The following is a 21,627-nucleotide window of genomic DNA, read 5'->3' as shown; positions in this document are numbered from 1 at the left end:
TAACAGGGAGGGAGCAGATCAATCAAAGTGTTTCACTGTTTTTCATGCGTCTAGACAGAGAGGAGCCAACAGGGAAAAGAATTTGGTTTATTTCTGTTTTCTCTTCTGCTCAAAATATAACTGATATTCAAATGTGGCAGAATTATTATTATTATTTTTTCCCTAAAAAAATGTGGCAGAATTATGACGGCAGGTGAGTCTGCAGAGGCAGACACTTTGTTTCCTTTTTTTTAAATAACATAAACATATTTTTTTAAATAACATAAATAACATAAACATATTTTTTAAATAACATAAACATATTTTTTAAATAACATAAATAACATAAACATATTTTTTAAATAACATAAACATATTTTTTAAATAACATAAATAACATAAACATATTTTAAAATAACATAAATAACATAAACATATTTTTTAAATAACATAAACATATTTTTTAAATAACATAAATAACATAAACATATTTTTTAAATAACATAAATAACATAAACATATTTTTTAAATAACATAAACACATTTTTTTAAATAACATAACTCATAACAGAGAAACTAAATGAACACAGCTCAGTGACACGGGGATGTGAAAATGTTATGATGCTATAACTCCAGACATATAAAGTCAAGAAGAGAAAAAGCAAAGAAATAGAGAAAAATACAACAATAGCAAATAACCATGGTGATATATATATATCGATATATATCTTAACAATGATAATAAGGGTAGTATTGTATCAACGACAATTAGAACAATATAGTCATAATAATTTATATAATCTAATATATCATTAATTATATTCATTAATATCAATCCTCTTCACAACAACAACAACAACAACAACAACAATAATAATAATAATAATAACAATAATAATAATAATAATAATAATAATAATAATAATAACAACAACAATAATAATATTAATAATAATAATGAAGAAGAGGAACGGAGGATGAAGGGTCCTTGTTTTTGACAACACATTTTACAAAGTGCTGAGTCACAGCGAACAGAAACAGATTTATGTCCCTGACCTGAGGGTCAGGTTCATCTGTTTATCCTTATTATCTGATGCCAAGACAACAGCTGGTCTTCCTGGGGTCCAGACAATAATATTCAATAAAGCACAACAATGTCAAGTAAACATAGAAATATATGAAAATGAAAGAAACATATTCTACAGTCATGTATCACATAACCCAAATACACTCAGATAAGATGATATGATTAAGGTATTGATGTCAAATACATTCTTAAGCTTCTTTTAAAGCCAGCCTTCCCCTTTATTTCACGAACCTCACCTGGAAGACTGTTCCAAAAGGCATTTTACCTATAGAATACTGACAAAGTCATAGAGTCAGACTTAGGTAGTGGTAGCCTAATCAGTCCACTATTCACTCCTCGAGTGTTATAAGAAAAGTATTTGAGCATTAAATTATATTATCATGAAACATTTTTGGAGTCTGAGTATATTAGAACATTAGTATTACCAGTAGTACCAGCTGAGACGTTCATGCATTTCTGCAACGCTTGTTCTTGGAGGACAACCAAGAAGGAGTCTTGCAGCCTTGTTTTGAGCCACTTGTAATTTGTTTAAAAGACTGTTAGATGCAGCGGATCAGACGACTGAACAGTAATCCAGATGACATAAAACCAATGAAACCACTTGATGAAACAACTGTGAGTTGGGAGCCGGAGCACATTTAGGCGTTATGGCAACAGCTCTGTTGATGTGATCAGACCATGGAAACAAGCCAGCCTTACCGTCTGTGTTTGCTTTGCTCTTCTCTGCTTCAGGAGCCGGGCGGAGAGAAAACCAACAACGGGATTCACTACAAGCTGCAGCTGCTCTACAGCAATGGTGGGTGTGCTTGTATTAATCCTCCAGCACTGCTGATCAAATGAGGCAGGAGGAGACAGCTGGTCCTGAAACAGAAACTGTAACCCTGTTGTTTGTGTGCAGGAGTGCGAACTGAGCAGGACCTCTACGTCCGCCTCATCGACTCCATGACCAAACAGGTGAGCCTCTCATTACTGATCACTGATCCAGAGGAGCATCAGCCAGGAATGTAGGAAGGAAAGCAAAGAACTCAATCAGAGACCGATAATCAATTCTTTAATGATCAGAAACCAAACTGACCAATCAGAGGCAATCTGTCAGATGGAGATTCAGGAAGCAGGATAGCAGAAGAGGCAGTTCGTTACAGCTTCATCCCACAGCACACACTAATGTTGCTTTCTGTGTTGGAACTGAAGACTGAAGCAGAACAAAAGTAAATGTCACTGCTCAGCAGGTGGTTTGTTTACCTGAGAGGAGACGACCTGCAAATCTCTGATGTCACAGCACAGACTGTCATGTGATCTCAGACTGTTGTGTGACAGAATCATGTGATCACAGACTGTTAAGTGACCACAGAACATGTGACAGTGTCAAATGACAGACTGGCATATGACCACAAACTGCTATGTGACAGTGTCATGTGTCACTGTCATGTTATCACAGTCATGTGACATCAGACTATCATTGTGACCACACTGTCATGTTACCACAGACTGCTACGTGACCACGGCACGTCATGTGATAGATTGTCATGTGACCACAGAACAGTGTCATCTGACAGACTGTCATATTACTACAATCATGTGACATCAGACTTTCATGTGACCAGTCATTGTGACCACTGGCATGTGACCTCAAACTATCATGTGTCAGTCTCATGTAACAGATTGTCAGATGATAGACTGTCATGGTAAACTTTCCTGTTACAGTGTGACAGTCTTTCATGTGAAAGACCGTCATGTAGCCACAAACTGCCATGTGTCATGTGACAGACTGTCATATAACCAGTCATGTGAGGACTATGTAGGGTTATGTGACCTCAAACTGTGTGACACTGACACACCTTATTCATATGAAATGGATCTCTACAAAAGATGGTTCATTTCTGCTTACACCAGCTAATGAGGCATCGATCTGAATCCCTGACATAAAGGATAACACCTTTGTAGTGCAGCCAGCAGCCTTCAGCGGGCGGTGCCAGCAGTTACTGTCAGACAGCAGGTCTCAGACGGCAGCTGCGCTCCTTCGACTCTGCTGTGACACAAATGTAAATCAGCATAACTTAAATCCAATGAGTCATTTAATTAGTGGGGTTGTAAGGAGTGTTGGGTGCCATTTGTGTGGTGTAATTCATTCTTTATGGAAAAGCATTTAGTTCCAGCTGCTTCCTGGTTGCAGCAGCTATGAAACACTCACATGTTGCCTTTTGACCCGACTGCTTCAGTGAGGACAACTAATGAGATAAAGGATTCGGTGAGGGTGTCCACACCTGAACACAGAGCAGTCACCTGGTCAATGTCTGAGCAGAGATCATTTCTGTGTGTGTTTCAGGCTATCATCTACGAGGGTCAGGACAAGAATCCAGAGATGTGCCGAGTTCTGCTGACTCACGAGATCATGTGCAGGTAAGAACACCTGAAAACAGCTGGACTGCAGCTGTGTTCCTGGTCTCAGCATATCAGACTATATCACCTGTCACCACATGGCCAGATGTCATTGTCCTGGTAGGTCCACCTGAGGACCAGGACAGGAGCAGGTTATGCTTCCGGCATCAGTTGCCGTGGTAATACACTTGGTATTGTCAAATGGATCAGCCAGATTTTTTACCCGTCTCCAGTTGACTAAGTAATTACAGACCAGCATGATCACAGTTATCTGAGATCTTTGAGCAAACTTTGGAAAAGCTGCAGCACAAATTTCTCTAGACAAATGATTGAGTGTCAGGGTTGAATACAGAAAAATGGGTCAACATCAGCATCAGTAGTGTTTAGATTTAAAAAGACACAATACAATAGACCACAACCCTCTAACAACACAAATTACAGAAATATGGCATCACAGATTTGTCATTGGAAAAGATCTTTGAATTGGATCTTAAAACAACAAAGATACCATCATAAATCTTTTTTAAAAATGGGGTATCACAGGGTTCTGTGTTGGGCCTTAACTATTCATTAATGACGTGTATGAGATATCAAACATAAGGAATATTTTTAAAGATAATGCATCTTTGACACCAAAGATATGTCTGACCAGACAGTTTTAATCTTATTGGAAGTCTTGAGCTGTTGTTATTAACACTGCATAAAGGTTGGTGATACATGTGGTAGCATACTGAGAAAACTGGAGATTACACAAGTGTTGAAAGGTTAACAGGTGTTTAAATATTGTTTACAATTTTATGAAGAACCGTTTCACAGAACATGTTGTGACTAGACTAGACTAAACTAGACTAAACTAGACTAATCCTAACTCAACTAAACTAGACTAAACTAAACTAAACCAACCTACACTAAACTAAGGCAAGCTAAGGTAAATTACACTAGACTAGACTAAATTAAACTAAGTCAAGCTAAACTAAACTAAATCTAACTAGACTAAACCTAGTTAAACTAAACTAAAATAGACAAGACTCCGAGTTGAACCTGAAGTTACCTGTTGAAATTCTGTTTCTCTGCACCGGGTCCTCAGGTGAAGGTGATCTGATACACCTGGTTTAGATGGACCTGAGGTGGTTAATCCAGTTCATATAGACCAGGTTTATCATGTGACCATGTGAAACTGTCCCACCTGGAAACGATCACAGCCGCTGTCCTGTGAGGATGAGGATCCATCAGGTGTTTCACACCAACACCTGCGGCCAGGATCACCTGCTCCTTATTAGAACCCGTGTGATGATGAAGCAGTGAAACATGAAGTCGTTCTGTGACTGAAGGGGCTGTTTGTTGTTCTGTGTCAGCCGCTGCTGTGATAAGAAGAGCTGTGGAAACAGGAACGAGACGCCGTCGGACCCCGTCATCATCGACAGGTAACACCTGGCCCGTCTGTGTGTCATCACAGCTTATAACATGAAGTAAATACTGATGCTTGTGTTGTTGAGGAACCAGTGAAACCATGCTTTTATGTGTTTTATTGTGTTTTTTTACACAAAAGCCTCAGACAAACAGACACAGTGAATAATGATGTCATAGAAATGGGTTTCTAACACAGTAAAAATGTCAATAAAACCTATCTGTGAACACATGAAACATTCACAGATCCAGGGTGGATTAAAAACAGGGAGGCTCTGGCATGAACCTGCAGGTTCTGCTTTCAGTCAGTTCTATGCAACCCGCTGCTGCTCATTTTTAAATGGACCACAGTAGAAGTTTAAATCACTCAAACGTTTAATTAATTGAGACATTAGTAAGTCACAGCAGAGTGGAAGGTTCGGACGGATCGGAGCTCCAACTGACTTCCTGTAGCTGGGCTTTGGCAGCAGGGGGCAGTTAAAAAATACAAGCTGAATTAAAGGCCAGCCTGGACTCAAACAACATGAAGGGCTGTTTAAATGTGGTGAAATGTAAGGAGATAATTCCTGGTTCTTGTCCGAGGCAGGTTGCTCCTCCCCCTCCTCTTATTTTCCTCTTCCTGCTGCGTCCCTCCCCCTCCTGCCCTCCTCTCCTCTGTCCCATGAGGAATCATACGCTCTCCTTTTCTCACCTCCCCCTCGGCTCTCGTCCTGACTATTAGATCTCGCTGCTCCTCCCCCCACCGCCTCTGTCTTTTCTTGGGCTGTGAGAGGAAGGCGGGGGAAATGGATGGATGGATGGATGGATGTAGCTCCAGCAGCCTTTTGAGAAGAGAAGTGGTGATTTTACAGTGAATGTGGCTGCTGAAATGCATGATGGGAAGGTCTCCTGTGTGTTGGGCAGCGTCCAGTGAACAGGAAACGTGTCGGGGTCGGACTGAGCTGCTGAGAGCACTCAGAGGACCCGTCAGTTCCAGCCTCCTCACTCTGATGGGGAAACAATCCTCCTTTTTCTTCAACTTTACATTTTCTTTCTGTTACTGCAGATCTGACATTAACACCGTGTTGTTCTGCGGACTGATGTTGGTCTGTCGTTTTCATGAATATTCTGGCCTGTTTCGACAGCATTCTGGCACAGCAATCATTAAAGTCACGCTCTGAAGAAATTCTTCGTTTAAAAGCTCAAAACTTTAGTTTCTTGTGGAGAACCAAAGGATGTCTCCTACAGCTGAGGTCCAGAGGTGTGGGAGTCTGAGGGTTCTGATCATCTGTTGGAAGATAGTCTTCCAGTTTCATTCTACTTTTACTATTAGAACTGCTTTGCTCTCCACATCTGTTCCAGTTGTTCTTTTTCCCCCTGGTGCTTCTTCAGCATCTAATGGTCTTTCCTCGTGATCTGTTAGCGCCACCATCTTCTGCTCCTCATCAACGGCCACCATGTCTGATTGGTGGATCAGCAGCAGCTTGTCTATCTGGATCTGCAGTATTGTCATGTTCTGGCTCTTTTGGTGATGTGTCCTAATAGGATTTGGGGTCTTCCACCCCACACTCAGCATGATGTTCCTGAACACTACCACAGGGTTATGCTTCTCAGTCTACCCTGTTCCCTTTTTACACCCAACTATGGTCCGGACAGCCTCAGCCTGCACCTTGGGTCCTGTCTGCTGTGTTAGACTCTTGGCTTTTTGTACTTCGGACCGGTTCTTATGCTGCCATGATCAGAACCTCTGTGCTCTTCTTGGTCATATCCTGGTCATCTTTCCTCTGTTGGCCACCATGACACCTGTCCAGTCCGAGGTTGCATCCTGATGTCGTCACTGTAGATCCTGGTCAGGTGGATCAGTGATGATGTGGTTGAGAGAATTCAGGTCCATGCAGAACAGCAGTGGGAACATGTTGACTTGTTCAGAGCTGCTGATTTCCACTGCTGCATTGGGTTCTTCATGAAGATGTTCAGTTCCCGGTTATCCTTTTATAGTTCCAAGCGTACCAGCATGGTTTATTGAGGCATCAATTTTCTTATAAACCATTCTGGAGGTCCTCAAATTGTTCTGTCAGTTCTCACTGAAAAACTATCTGTTCCCAAACTCCTGATGTTAACTCCTTAAGCACCACCATCACAGAATTCCTGTCGGGTTACCAGGGCACTCAGGACACAGATGCAGGGTCTCTTGGGTTCAGAAGGTTTATTATAATAAACACACAGAGCGATGCAGGGCGATCTCCCGGCAGCGCAAAAGAAAAGGCTATAAAAATGTCCGAACCTATGGTGGAGAAGGAGCGCAGCTATGAAAGCTAAACATAAAACTCTCCAAACTGGGAGGAAAACAGAAAAGCTATGAACACTTAACGAAGCAAAGACACTCTCAAAATGAGGCGGAATAAAACAAAAGGCGCCCTCTTAACAAAACAGGCTCTATGAAACTTTAGCGATAACTAAAAGCTCTCCTTTAACAGAGGCAACATGAATAGTTACAACGAAAAAAATCACTCCTTGCAAATGGAGGAAAAACAAAGCTGTGACACTTACTGTGTTGGAATAAATAAACTGAGGCTATGGAACAAGATTAAATTACAAAACAAGATGCACTACAGGAGAGTCGCTCACTGCAGGCTCGAGGAACTGTGGATCAAGAGACAAAAGGAGACGACATACTGGCACAAGACAAAGGAAACGCAGACTATTTGAACACATGAGGGACCAAGGGGAGCAGGTGGAAACACTTTGGGAATCAGGGAAGACAATCAGACGCATGACATGGGAGGAAGGGCAAGTTACCTGAAACGAGAGGAGACAGTGATTTTCAAAATAAAACAGGAAATAAACCGTGACAATTCCAACAAGTCACCTCACTGAATAAAACATTAAAATCAGATCTGGTTTCTACCAGGAGACACTCTGATGAGCCTGTTGGCTGTGGAGGAGACAGATGTGACAGATGCTGAGCTGCTGTTCCTCTTCTTAACTTATGTTTTCTGGACTCTGAGAACAAATTAAACTAACAGATATGAACCAGTTCTTGGGCACTCAAACACTGAAACCAGAATCAGGATCTGATTAAAGACATGTTACTGATTTTCTGTTGTTTTTATGAGGATAAAATTACAGAAAAACATTAAAAGAGAAGTCGGAACAGCTTTGTTAGTTGTGTTGAATTCAGAATTAATTCAGAACAGGATCAAAAAGGAAAAAATAAAATAAAAACTTGGAAATGTGTCCTAAATCTAATGTGATGTCATCAGTGATAACACCACATGCAATTTAGGTGATTAAATTGACTACCTTCATAAACTTTAGTTCAGACTCAGTATTTTTCCCATTTATAGTTTACCTTTATCTCTGACCATTTTTAAGCTGCAGCCTTTTGAATTCTGGTTGTTAAAATGTGAAGATTTTAAAAAAGAACCGTCCCTTAAAGGGTTAATTCCACACCTCCACCTCTCTGGTGTCGTCCAGATGCAACACATCTGTGGTGTGACAGAACTCGATGTGTTTCCTAACTGAAGGAAACTGCCGTTCGTGGTGAAACTGAGTGGTTGGTGTCTGTCCTGCTGTCAGCAGTTATACTGATGAGGAGAGATGTGACTGGGAGTGTTCTTTCTTCTCCTCTGTAACCTAACTGGGTTTCTGTCAGAAGTAGACCAGCTGTGTATTTTGAGCATAGTGGAGAGACCTTTCTGAGATGCACCGCCACGTCAGGTTTAACTGAAGCACCTGCGTCATGATGCAGCCTCATCAGTGGCGTCTCGGCAGAGCAGCGGCTGGTTATTCTATGAGCAGCGGATGCTGCTTTAACCCTCTGCTATTGCTTCCTGTGGCGTTCAGAGCTTTGATGGTTTGTTGTTTGTTGCCCTGCTGATCAAAGGTTTTGTAACTTTGTGGGGATGCCTGATGATGGTCCCTGTCTGGTTTTAAGGCAGATTCAGGTTCTTTATTAGTCTAAACCTCTTTGTGTCTCCTTGGGGGTCCTTGCTCCACAGGTTGAGGCTCCTGGTTCTGATGTGTCAGGTTCTTTGTTCTGAGTGCAGACAGGAGCTTTGGAGGGTCAGTGATGACGGGATGATCCCTCTTTGAATGCTGTGAGAACGTTTTAACTCGCTGATCTTCAGTCAGTTTTATGTCTTTAAAGTCCTCAACAAAACCTCTCAGCGCACATTCGATTTTTTTTCCATCTGTGTGTAGCTGACGATGATGATAGTAATGGGACCAGCTCTCATCTTTTCACGCTCTGGCTTTGAATACCTGATGTGAGAATTTTTTTGGCGGAGTACAATCTCCTGCCTGCAATAGTCTCTGGTGTCTGCTGCGTGGGATTATGGGAGGACGATGCGCTGTCAATCATTTAGCGGGCGTAGGTGTGATTTCCCTCTCATGCTGCAGGTCGGTTTTGGATAGAATCTCATTACTGGCCGTGTTTCAGGGTGACTGACAGCAGAATAATGTTGGGGACCCCAAGAGGGCTCCAGCCAGCTAAATGTTAAATGTATGAATGCACGAGAGTCAATGGAGAGATGAGCTGTAGCTGAATATTTTTCTTCATGGGAAACAGTCACGGAGCAAAGACTATGACCCTGAACACACTATGTACTGCCGTCTGAATGCTGAACTCCATGTTCAGAGGAGAAAACGCAACTGAAACACGTCAGATTCACAGTGAAATGAGCAACGCAACTGAAACACGTCAGATTCACAGTGAAATGAGCAACGCAACTGAAACACGTCAGATTCACAAAAAAATGAGCAACGCAACTGAAACACGTCAGATTCACAGTGAAATGAGCAACGTAACTGAAACACGTCAGATTCACAGTAAAATGAGCAACGCAACTGAAACACGTCATATTCACAGTAAAATGAGCAACGCAACTGAAACACGTCAGATTCACAGTGAAATGAGCAACGCAACTGAAACACGTCAGATTCACAGTAAAATGAGCAACGCAACTGAAACACGTCAGATTCACAGTAAGATGAGCAACGCAACTGAAACACGTCAGATTCACAGTAAAATGAGCAACGCAACTGAAACACGTCAGATTCACAGTAAAATGAGCAACTTAACTGAAACACGTCAGATTCACAGTAAAATGAGCAACGCAACTGAAACACGTCAGATTCACAGTAAAATGAGCAACGCAACTGAAACACGTCAGATTCACAGTAAAATGAACAACGCAACTGAAACACGTCAGATTCACAGTAAAATGAGCAACGTAACTGAAACACGTCATGATTCACAGTAAAATGAGCAACGCAACTGAAACACGTCAGATTCACAGTAAAATGAGCAACGCAACTGAAACACGTCAGATTCACAGTAAAATGAGCAACGCAACTGAAACACGTCAGATTCACAGTAAAATGAGCAACGCAACTGAAACACGTCAGATTCACAGTAAAATGAGCAACGCAACTGAAACACGTCAGATTCACAGTGAAATGAGCAACGCAACTGAAACACGTCAGATTCACAGTAAAATGAGCAACGCAACTGAAACACGTCTGATTCACAGTAAAATGAGCAACGCAACTGAAACACGTCAGATTCACAGTAAAATGAGCAACGCAACTGAAACACGTCAGATTCACAGTAAAATAAGCAACGCAACTGAAACACATCAGATTCACAGTGAAATGAGCAACGCAACTGAAACACGTCAGATTCACAGTAAAATGAGCAACGCAACTGAAACACGTCAGATTCACAGTGAAATGAGCAACGCAACTGAAACACATCAGATTCACAGTGAAATGAGCAACGCAACTGAAACACGTCAGATTCACAGTAAAATGAGCAACGCAACTGAAACACGTCAGATTCACAGTAAAATGAGCAACGCAACTGAAACACGTCAGATTCACAGTAAAATGAGCAACGCAACTGAAACACGTCAGATTCACAGTAAAATGAGCAACGCAACTGAAACACGTCAGATTCACAGTGAAATGAGCAACGCAACTGAAACACGTCAGATTCACAGTGAAATGAGCAACGCAACTGAAACACGTCAGATTCACAGTGAAATGAGCAACGCAACTGAAACACGTCAGATTCACAGTAAAATGAGCAACGCAACTGAAACACCTCAGATTCACAGTAAAATGAGCAACGCAACTGAAACACCTCAGATTCACAGTAAAATGAGCAACGCAACTGAAACACGTCAGATTCACAGTAAGATGAGCAACGCAACTGAAACACGTCAGATTCACAGTAAAATGAGCAACGCAACTGAAACACGTCAGATTCACAGTGAAATGAGCAACGCAACTGAAACACGTCAGATTCACAGTGAAATGAGCAACGCAACTGAAACACGTCAGATTCACAGTAAAATGAGCAACGCAACTGAAACACGTCAGATTCACAGTAAAATGAGCAACGCAACTGAAACACGTCAGATTCACAGTAAAATGAGCAACGCAACTGAAACACGTCAGATTCACAGTGAAATGAGCAACGCAACTGAAACACGTCAGATTCACAGTGAAATGAGCAACGCAACTGAAACACGTCAGATTCACAGTGAAATGAGCAACGCAACTGAAACACGTCAGATTCACAGTGAAATGAGCAACGCAACTGAAACACGTCAGATTCACAGTAAAATGAGCAACGCAACTGAAACACGTCAGATTCACAGTAAAATGAGCAACGCAACTGAAACACGTCAGATTCACAGTAAAATGAGCAACGCAACTGAAACACGTCAGATTCACAGTAAAATGAGCAACGCAACTGAAACACGTCAGATTCACAGTGAAATGAGCAACGCAACTGAAACACGTCAGATTCACAGTAAAATGAGCAACGCAACTGAAACACGTCAGATTCACAGTAAAATGAGCAACGCAACTGAAACACGTCAGATTCACAGTAAAATGAGCAACGCAACTGAAACACGTCAGATTCACAGTAAAATGAGCAACGCAACTGAAACACGTCAGATTCACAGTGAAATGAGCAACGCAACTGAAACACGTCAGATTCACAGTAAAATGAGCAACGCAACTGAAACACGTCAGATTCACAGTGAAATGAGCAACGCAACTGAAACACGTCAGATTCACAGTGAAATGAGCAACGCAACTGAAACACGTCAGATTCACAGTAAAATGAGCAACGCAACTGAAACACGTCAGATTCACAGTGAAATGAGCAACGCAACTGAAACACGTCAGATTCACAGTAAAATGAGCAACGCAACTGAAACACGTCAGATTCACAGTGAAATGAGCAACGCAACTGAAACACGTCAGATTCACAGTAAAATGAGCAACGCAACTGAAACACGTCAGATTCACAGTAAAATGAGCAACGCAACTGAAACACGTCAGATTCACAGTGAAATGAGCAACGCAACTGAAACACGTCAGATTCACAGTAAAATGAGCAACGCAACTGAAACACGTCAGATTCACAGTAAAATGAGCAACGCAACTGAAACACGTCAGATTCACAGTAAAATGAGCAACGCAACTGAAACACGTCAGATTCACAGTAAAATGAGCAACGCAACTGAAACACGTCAGATTCACAGTAAAATGAGCAACGCAACTGAAACACGTCAGATTCACAGTGAAATGAGCAACGCAACTGAAACACGTCAGATTCACAGTAAAATGAGCAACGCAACTGAAACACGTCAGATTCACAGTAAAATGAGCAACGCAACTGAAACACGTCAGATTCACAGTAAAATGAGCAACGCAACTGAAACACGTCAGATTCACAGTAAAATGAGCAACGCAACTGAAACACCTCAGATTCACAGTAAAATGAGCAACGCAACTGAAACACGTCAGATTCACAGTAAAATGAGCAACGCAACTGAAACACGTCAGATTCACAGTGAAATGAGCAACGCAACTGAAACACCTCAGATTCACAGTAAAATGAGCAACGCAACTGAAACACGTCAGATTCACAGTAAAATGAGCAACGCAACTGAAACACGTCAGATTCACAGTAAAATGAGCAACGCAACTGAAACACGTCAGATTCACAGTGAAATGAGCAACGCAACTGAAACACGTCAGATTCACAGTAAAATGAGCAACGCAACTGAAACACGTCAGATTCACAGTAAAATGAGCAACGCAACTGAAACACGTCAGATTCACAGTAAGATGAGCAACGCAACTGAAACACGTCAGATTCACAGTAAAATGAGCAACGCAACTGAAACACGTCAGATTCACAGTAAAATGAGCAACGCAACTGAAACACCTCAGATTCACAGTAAAATGAGCAACGCAACTGAAACACGTCAGATTCACAGTAAGATGAGCAACGCAACTGAAACACGTCAGATTCACAGTAAAATGAGCAACGCAACTGAAACACGTCAGATTCACAGTGAAATGAGCAACGCAACTGAAACACGTCAGATTCACAGTAAAATGAGCAACGCAACTGAAACACGTCAGATTCACAGTGAAATGAGCAACGCAACTGAAACACGTCAGATTCACAGTAAAATGAGCAACGCAACTGAAACACGTCAGATTCACAGTAAAATGAGCAACGCAACTGAAACACGTCAGATTCACAGTGAAATGAGCAACGCAACTGAAACACGTCAGATTCACAGTAAAATGAGCAACGCAACTGAAACACGTCAGATTCACAGTGAAATGAGCAACGCAACTGAAACACGTCAGATTCACAGTAAAATGAACAACGCAACTGAAACACGTCAGATTCACAGTAAAATGAGCAACGCAACTGAAACACGTCAGATTCACAGTAAAATGAGCAACGCAACTGAAACACGTCAGATTCACAGTAAAATGAGCAACGCAACTGAAACACGTCAGATTCACAGTAAAATGAGCAACGCAACTGAAACACGTCAGATTCACAGTGAAATGAGCAACGCAACTGAAACACGTCAGATTCACAGTAAAATGAGCAACGCAACTGAAACACGTCAGATTCACAGTAAAATGAGCAACGCAACTGAAACACGTCAGATTCACAGTAAAATGAGCAACGCAACTGAAACACGTCAGATTCACAGTAAAATGAGCAACGCAACTGAAACACGTCAGATTCACAGTGAAATGAGCAACGCAACTGAAACACGTCAGATTCACAGTGAAATGAGCAACGCAACTGAAACACGTCAGATTCACAGTAAAATGCAGCCTTTTTCTTGATCTACTTTAAGTGCCAGATGAATTCAGGTTGTGTGTTTTAACCTCCTCCTCCTCACATCGATGAAGAACAGAGATGGTGTCTGTTTTCATTTACTGTGAGGAGGCTGATGATGGACTCCTCATTATCTAATGTAATTACCTGCCCCCCCCCACTGTGAACATCACTCAGTGGGCAAACCCAGGACCAGCCTCTCCAGGCCTGGAACACCTCTGTGTGTCTGCAGTGATTGACAGCTGACATTAAGTTGTTTAGCAGTAAAATGTCAGGGTCTGAATATTCCCGTGGCTTTGTTCCACCCTGTCTGGCTGCCGTAGGAGGAGCAGTTTCTCTCAGACCAATGGTTCTGGTCTGAGTCTAGTTTAAGCTACACAGGCTTGATTTTAGCTCGCATGATACTGAAAGTGGAGGTAAAGAGTGAGTGAGGTGCAGAACCTTATTCTTCTGTGGTGTTAAAGCTCACCGCCACCATCCACCCTTTCCTCCTCCTGATAAGGATTAATTCAGGTATACACTCCTGGAGTTTTATCATGTTCCTGTTGAAGAGCCACAGCCTACTTATAACAGAGTGGATGAAGCTCCATGTTTTTGAGCAGCACCAGTTCAGTGACCCAGTTCCATTTCTGGAAACTACAGTTATATGAAGGCTTTCTTTTCACTGAGCTAAGAAACCAGAAGACACAAAGGAGGGTGGAGAACGGCCCGGAAACAGTCAGGTGGCCCTGAAACAGTCAGGTGGCCCTGAAACAGCCAGGTGGCCCTGAAACAGTCAGGTGGCCCTGAAACAGCCAGGTGGCCCTGAAACGATCAGGTGGCCCTGAAACAGTCAGGTGGCCCTGAAACGATCAGGTGGCCCTGAAACAGTCAGGTGGCCCTGAAACAGCCAGGTGGCCCTGAAACAATCAGGTGGCCCTGAAACAGCCAGGTGGCCCTGAAACGATCAGGTGGCCCTGAAACAGTCAGGTGGCCCTGAAACGATCAGGTGGCCCTGAAACAGTCAGGTGGCCCTGAAACAGCCAGGTGGCCCTTAAACAGCCAGGTGGCCCTGAAACAGCCAGGTGGCCCGGAAACAGCCAGGTGGCCCTGAAACAGCCAGGTGGCCCTGAAACAGTCAGGTGGCCCTGAAACAGCCAGGTGGCCCTGAAACAGTCAGGTGGCCCTGAAACAGTCAGGTGGCCCTGAAACAGCCAGGTGGCCCTGAAACAGTCAGGTGGCCCTGAAACAGCCAGGTGGCCCTGAAACAGCCAGGTGGCCCTGAAACAGTCAGGTGGCCCTGAAACAATCAGGTGGCCCTGAAACAGCCAGGTGGCCCTGAAACAGCCAGGTGGCCCTGAAACAGTCAGGTGGCCCTGAAACAGTCAGGTGGCCCTGAAACAGCCAGGTGGCCCTGAAACAGTCAGGTGGCCCTGAAACAGCCAGGTGGCCCTGAAACAGCCAGGTGGCCCTGAAACAGTCAGGTGGCCCTGAAACAGCCAGGTGGCCCTGAAACAGTCAGGTGGCCCTGAAACAGTCAGGTGGCCCTGAAACAATCAGGTGGCCCTGAAACAGCCAGGTGGCCCTGAAACAGCCAGGTGGCCCTGAAACAGTCAGGTGGCCCTGAAACAGCCAGGTGGCCCTGAAACAGTCAGGTGGCCCTGAAACAGTCAGGTGGCCCTGAAACAGTCAGGTGGCCCTGAAACAGCCAGGTGGCCCTGAAACAGCCAGGTGGCCCTGAAACAGTCAGGTGGCCCTGAAACAGCCAGGTGGCCCTGAAACAGCCAGGTGGCCCTGAAACAGTCAGGTGGCCCTGAAACAGCCAGGTGGCCCTGAAACAGTCAGGTGGCCCTGAAACAGTCAGGTGGCCCTGAAACAGCCAGGTGGCCCTGAAACAGCCAGGTGGCCCTGAAACAGCCAGGTGGCCCTGAAACAGTCAGGTGGCCCTGAAACAGCCAGGTGGCCCTGAAACAGTCAGGTGGCCCTGAAACAGTCAGGTGGCCCTGAAACAATCAGGTGGCCCTGAAACAGCCAGGTGGCCCTGAAACAGCCAGGTGGCCCTGAAACAGTCAGGTGGCCCTGAAACAGCCAGGTGGCCCTGAAACAGTCAGGTGGCCCTGAAACAGTCAGGTGGCCCTGAAACAGTCAGGTGGCCCTGAAACAGTCAGGTGGCCCTGAAACAGCCAGGTGGCCCTGAAACAGCCAGGTGGCCCTGAAACAGTCAGGTGGCCCTGAAACAGCCAGGTGGCCCTGAAACAGTCAGGTGGCCCTGAAACAGCCAGGTGGCCCTGAAACAGTCAGGTGGCCCTGAAACAGCCAGGTGGCCCTGAAACAGCCAGGTGGCCCTTGGTGGCTGTTGATTCGACCTTTCTTGGCAACATGCTGACCATGTGACCTTGTAGAGTAGCTTTTTTCTACAGCTTGTATGGTGATAACAGCACAACAGTCGGGCCCTCCTGTGCCCTGTGGTCATTTTTGCCTCACAGATCTACAACTTCAGCTGTGAACAGGCATCTGGAACTGCTGCACCGCCATTGGTTGAAAAGCAGCAATAGTGATAACGCTGCCACCTTTCTGAGATTTTATAGCTTTCACTGCTTACATTAAAAGAGGAACCCTCTGAAAGAGGAGCTGGACACAGCTGTTTTCTGTAGGTGGGCACAGAGGCTGGTTAGTAAGCATCCCAGAAGGAAACCTCCTGAAGTGCCTGATTAACCAGTTCTGCTCTGTCCTTCAATGCAAGACCAAGGACAGCACAGACCCTCAGAATGAGCTCAGAGAGACACAAAATGCCTGAAATGAGGCTGGTTCTGGTTCACTTATTTTTCTGAAAATCAGTCCATGAAGTCTACATGTCATGGTGGTCACTGAAAGCGTTCCAGACTGTCGCTCTGCTCTGATAAAATCCTGATTTTATAACCACAGAACCAGCTTTAAGGCCGCTTAGAGACAGAGCAGAGTTCAGCTGAACTGGACCAGGACCTCCCACAGAGGAGGTCAGAGGCAGCAGGAGGTCTGGAAGCTTTTCTCTCTCAGTCCACAGGTTCTGCTGCAGGTTCACTGGGACCAGGAGGCTGGTCCAGTCAGATGGACCGGTCCAGTCAGATGCACCGGTCCAGTCAGATGCACCGGTCCAGTTAGATGGACCGGTCCAGTTAGATGGACCGGTCCAGTCAGATGGACCGGTCCAGTCAGATGCACCGGTCCAGTTAGATGGACCAGGAGGCTGGTCCAGTCAGATGGACCGGTCCAGTCAGATGCACCGGTCCAGTTAGATGGACCAGGAGGCTGGTCCAGTCAGATGGACCGGTCCAGTCAGATGCACCGGTCCAGTCAGATGGACCGGTCCAGTTAGATGGACCGGTCCATCTGACTGGACCAGGAGGTTGGTCCAGTCAGATGGACCAGGAGGCTGGTCCAGTGAGATGCACCGGTCCAGTCAGATGGACCGGTCCCGTTAGATGGACCGGTCCAGTCAGATGGACCGGTCCAGTCAGATGCACCGGTCCAGCTGGAACATGCTCCTCTGTGGAACCGTGCTGATGTGTTCTACCCTGGACCCTGGACCAAGCCTAGTTGGGGTGCTGCTGCTCATGTTTTTTTCTGTGTTTGAAACCTTTAAAAAAACGAAGTGATGAGTTTAAAGGCAGCAGCTGCTTAAAGTACCAACCTGAGAGAGGAAATGACTCGCTTCACATTAACACACATCGCTGCCACATAAATCTCACACACACGGCACATTACTGTCGGCGTAATTCGTCCTCACTCTGAGACTACATTTTCTACCTCATAGAGCAAATTAACTCCGACACAGTGTGTGTGTGTCTGTGTGTGTGTGAGTGTGTGTGTGTGTGTGTGTGTGTGTGTCTGTGTGTGTGTTGGTGTGTGTGTGTGTGTGTGTGTGTGTGTGTGTGTGTGTCTGTGTGTGTGTTGGTGTGTGTGTGTGTGTGTTACTGTGTGTGTCTGTGTGTGTGTGTGTCTGTCTGTGTGTGTGTGTTAGTATCTGTGTGTGTTAGTATCTGTGTGTGTCTGTGTGTGTCTGTGTGTGTGTGTATCTGTCTGTGTGTGTGTGTTAGTATCTGTGTGTGTTAGTATCTGTGTGTGTCTGTGTGTGTCTGTGTGTGTGTGAGTGTGTGTGTGTGTGTGTGTGTGAGTGTGTGTGTGTGTGTGTCTGTGTGTGTCTGTGTGTGTTTTCAGTGTCAGGATGTGTGACTTCTGTTCTTCAAGAAGATAAATCTGCGGTTCGTCCGGATTTCCTGCTCGTAAATATGAGCAGTAATAGACTGTGTGTGTGTGTGTGTGCGTGTGTGTGTGTGCATGTGTGTGTGCGCATGTGTGTGTGTGCATGTGTGTGTGTGCATGTGTGTGTGTCGGGTCTTCCCTGCTTATCACATAACAAATTGAAAGCTTAATCTGTCCTGTGTGTAGATTTACAACCTTGATCGCTCCTTTAGAGAAGGAAACAAGGGAGGAGGAGTTGAGGAGACGAGGAGGAGAGTTAGATAAGGCGTGTCTGAAGATAAGGTGACGATCAGCTGAGACTACAGCTGATGCTGGGTGGTTACCACGGCGATAATGCTGCGTGTGAACAGCTGATCAGAGGTTATCTGCAGACAAACATCTGATTCCTGCTGCTTCCTCACATAATTCTGAGGAACTTCAGGTTAGGTGAAAAGTCTTCTCAGGGCAGTTAAAAGAGAAATTCATTTAAATTAGTTCACTGCAGTCCAATTCAATCCAGTTACAACCCAAATAGCTCTCATCTAATGCCAGTCCACAAAAGGTTTCCTAGTTATGGAAAGAAAAAACACAAATTAAACAGAAAATACAAACACTGACATCATCACATCGATCCTTATGGTTCTCATGGACCAGCTTGGGTTTAATGGTGACACACCTTTGAGAAACTCTAAACTCACTTTATGGTGTCTTAACGCCAACATCAAACGTCTCCTCACTGACGGTATCGCCTATGCATTCTTTCAGCCTCATTGCAGCAACACACAGTGACCATGTATAACAGATATTGATAAAAAATTAATAATTCACGATAAAAACTGAGCATTTGGACTCTAAAATCGTTGTATTTCATGTTTCTGGTTTCTTTAGAGGGTGAGAAAGAAAAAGTTTAATCTTACAGTTTCTGGGTTGAGACTTTGTGTTCAAAGAAGTAAAGCAAAATCTCACTTTATTGAGTTGCTGCCTGATCAATTAACAGTGTGTGTGTGTGTGTGTGTGTGTGCGTGATCACAGGTTCTTCCTCAAGTTCTTCCTCAAGTGTAACCAGAACTGTCTGAAGAACGCAGGGAACCCACGAGACATGAGGAGGTTTCAGGTAACACACACATAAACACACACATATTAATTCATTTCCCTAAAGGACAGCGTGTGGCTTGGGAGGACCTGACATACCCATAATGCAGTGCGGCAGGGTTGACTGAGGCTTATTGCTTTGCAGATAAAATGTGAGAGGTCATCAGGGACTCTGTGTGCTGTCATTCTCTGCAGTTGCTATCATTAACAACAACTTTATCTTAAACTACTTAAATGTATTTCTCTGTTTCATTTTCTGGGCTGCAGTGGGTCGGTGGTTAGCACTGCCAACCCACAACAAGGTGTTCTGAGAGCTGTGAGAATTAACCAGAACAGGAAGCAAACTCAGGAAAAGGTCTTCGCCATAAAACAGGAAGTAAACAAACCAATGACAAAATAGATGGAAATCTAAATGAAAAAGACAACGTGGACACAATGACCAAAAAAACAGCCCAAGCTGAGACATACAAAGCAGAAAGTACTGAAGTCAGAAAAAAATATAAAGGTAACGTAAAGGTGATAGAAGTAAGGTAAAGATGATAAAGGTACGGTAAAGATAAGGTAAAGGTGATAAAGGTAAGGTAAAGGTGATGAGGGTAAGGTACATTTAAGGTAAAGCTGATAAAGGTATGGTAAAGATAAGGTAAAGGTGATGAGGGTAAGGTACATTTAAGGTAAAGCTGATAAAGGTATGGTAAAGATAAGGTAAAGGTGATAAAGGTAAGGTAAAGGTGATAAAGGTATGGTAAAGATAAGGTAAAGGTGATAAAGGTAAGGTAAAGGTGATAAAGGTACGGTAAAGATAAGGTAAAGGTGATAAAGGTAAGGTAAAGGTGATAAAGGTACGGTAAAGATAAGGTAAAGGTGATGAGGGTAAGGTAAAGGTGATAAAGGTACGGTAAAGATAAGGTAAAGGTGATGAGGGTAAGGTAAAGATAAGGTAAAGGTGATAAAGGTAAGGTAAAGGTGATAAAGGTACGGTAAAGATAAGGTAAAGGTGATGAGGGTAAGGTAAAGGTGATAAAGGTACGGTAAAGATAAGGTAAAGGGGATAAAGGTAAGGTAAAGGTGATAAAGGTACGGTAAAGATAAGGTAAAGGTGATAAAGGTAAGGTAAAGGTGATGAGGGTAAGGTACATTTAAGGTAAAGCTGATAAAGGTATGGTAAAGATAAGGTAAAGGTGATAAAGGTAAGGTAAAGGTGATAAAGGTAAGGTAAAGGTGATGAGGGTAAGGTACATTTAAGGTAAAGCTGATAAAGGTATGGTAAAGATAAGGTAAAGGTGATGAGGGTAAGGTAAAGGTGATAAAGGTACGGTAAAGATAAGGTAAAGGTGATAAAGGTAAGGTAAAGGTGATAAAGGTATGGTAAAGATAAGGTAAAGGTGATGAGGGTAAGGTAAAGGTGATAAAGGTAAGGTAAAGATAAGGTAAAGGTGATAAAGGTAAGGTAAAGGTGATAAAGGTAAGGTAAAGATAAGGTAAAGGTGATGAGGGTAAGGTAAAGGTGATAAAGGTACGGTAAAGATAAGGTAAAGGTGATAAAGGTAAGGTAAAGGTGATAAAGGTATGGTAAAGATAAGGTAAAGGTGATGAGGGTAAGGTAAAGGTGATAAAGGTAAGGTAAAGATAAGGTAAAGGTGATAAAGGTAAGGTAAAGGTGATAAAGGTAAGGTAAAGATAAGGTAAAGGTGATAAAGGTAAGGTAAAGGTGATAAAGGTAAGGTAAAGATAAGGTAAAGGTGATAAAGGTAAGGTAAAGGTGATAAAGGTATGGTAAAGATAAGGTAAAGGTGATGAGGGTAAGGTAAAGGTGATAAAGGTAAGGTAAAGATAAGGTAAAGGTGATAAAGGTAAGGTAAAGGTGATAAAGGTAAGGTAAAGATAAGGTAAAGGTGATAAAGGTAAGGTAAAGGTGATGAGGGTAAGGTACATTTAAGGTAAAGCTGATAAAGGTATGGTAAAGATAATGTAAAGGTGATAAAGGTAAGGTAAAGGTGATAAAGGTATGGTAAAGATAAGGTAAAGGTGATGAGGGTAAGGTAAAGGTGATAAAGGTACGGTAAAGATAAGGTAAAGGTGATGAGGGTAAGGTAAAGGTGATAAAGGTACGGTAAAGATAAGGTAAAGGTGATGAGGGTAAGGTAAAGATAAGGTAAAGGTGATGATGGTAAGGTAAAGATAAGGTAAAGGTGATAAAGGTAAGGTAAAGGTGATAAAGGTAAGGTAAAGGTGATAAAGGTAAGGTAAAGATAAGGTAAAGGTGATGATGGTAAGGTAAAGATAAGGTAAAGGTGATGATGGTAAGGTAAAGATAAGGTAAAGGTGA

At 43.4% G+C, this 21,627-nt stretch overlaps 1 protein-coding gene across 8 annotated transcripts in view; it reads left to right on the top strand.

Moving 5' to 3' along the window:
• The window catches only part of ebf3a (EBF transcription factor 3a), a 64,490-nt gene that overhangs the window by 3,152 nt on the left and 39,711 nt on the right, over nucleotides 1-21,627 (top strand). For 7 of the 8 annotated variants that reach the window (XM_072373402.1, XM_072373401.1, XM_072373398.1 and 4 more), the window contains exons 3-7: nucleotides 1,799-1,862; nucleotides 1,965-2,020; nucleotides 3,393-3,466; nucleotides 4,801-4,869; nucleotides 19,239-19,320. In XM_072373402.1, coding sequence (XP_072229503.1) covers nucleotides 1,799-1,862; nucleotides 1,965-2,020; nucleotides 3,393-3,466; nucleotides 4,801-4,869; nucleotides 19,239-19,320 — 345 coding nt within the window. The remainder of the gene's footprint in view (nucleotides 1-1,798; nucleotides 1,863-1,964; nucleotides 2,021-3,392; nucleotides 3,467-4,800; nucleotides 4,870-19,238; nucleotides 19,321-21,627) is intronic. The other variant, XM_072373399.1, reaches the window with a different exon arrangement.

The sequence above is a fragment of the Leuresthes tenuis genome, unplaced genomic scaffold, assembly GCF_036924035.1.
Source record: "Leuresthes tenuis unplaced genomic scaffold, fLeuTen1.0.hap1 SCAF_20, whole genome shotgun sequence".
Taxonomy (NCBI): Eukaryota; Metazoa; Chordata; class Actinopteri; order Atheriniformes; family Atherinopsidae; genus Leuresthes; species Leuresthes tenuis.
Note: the sequence above shows the minus strand (reverse complement) of the source record. Positions and strands in the feature narration are given on the sequence as shown.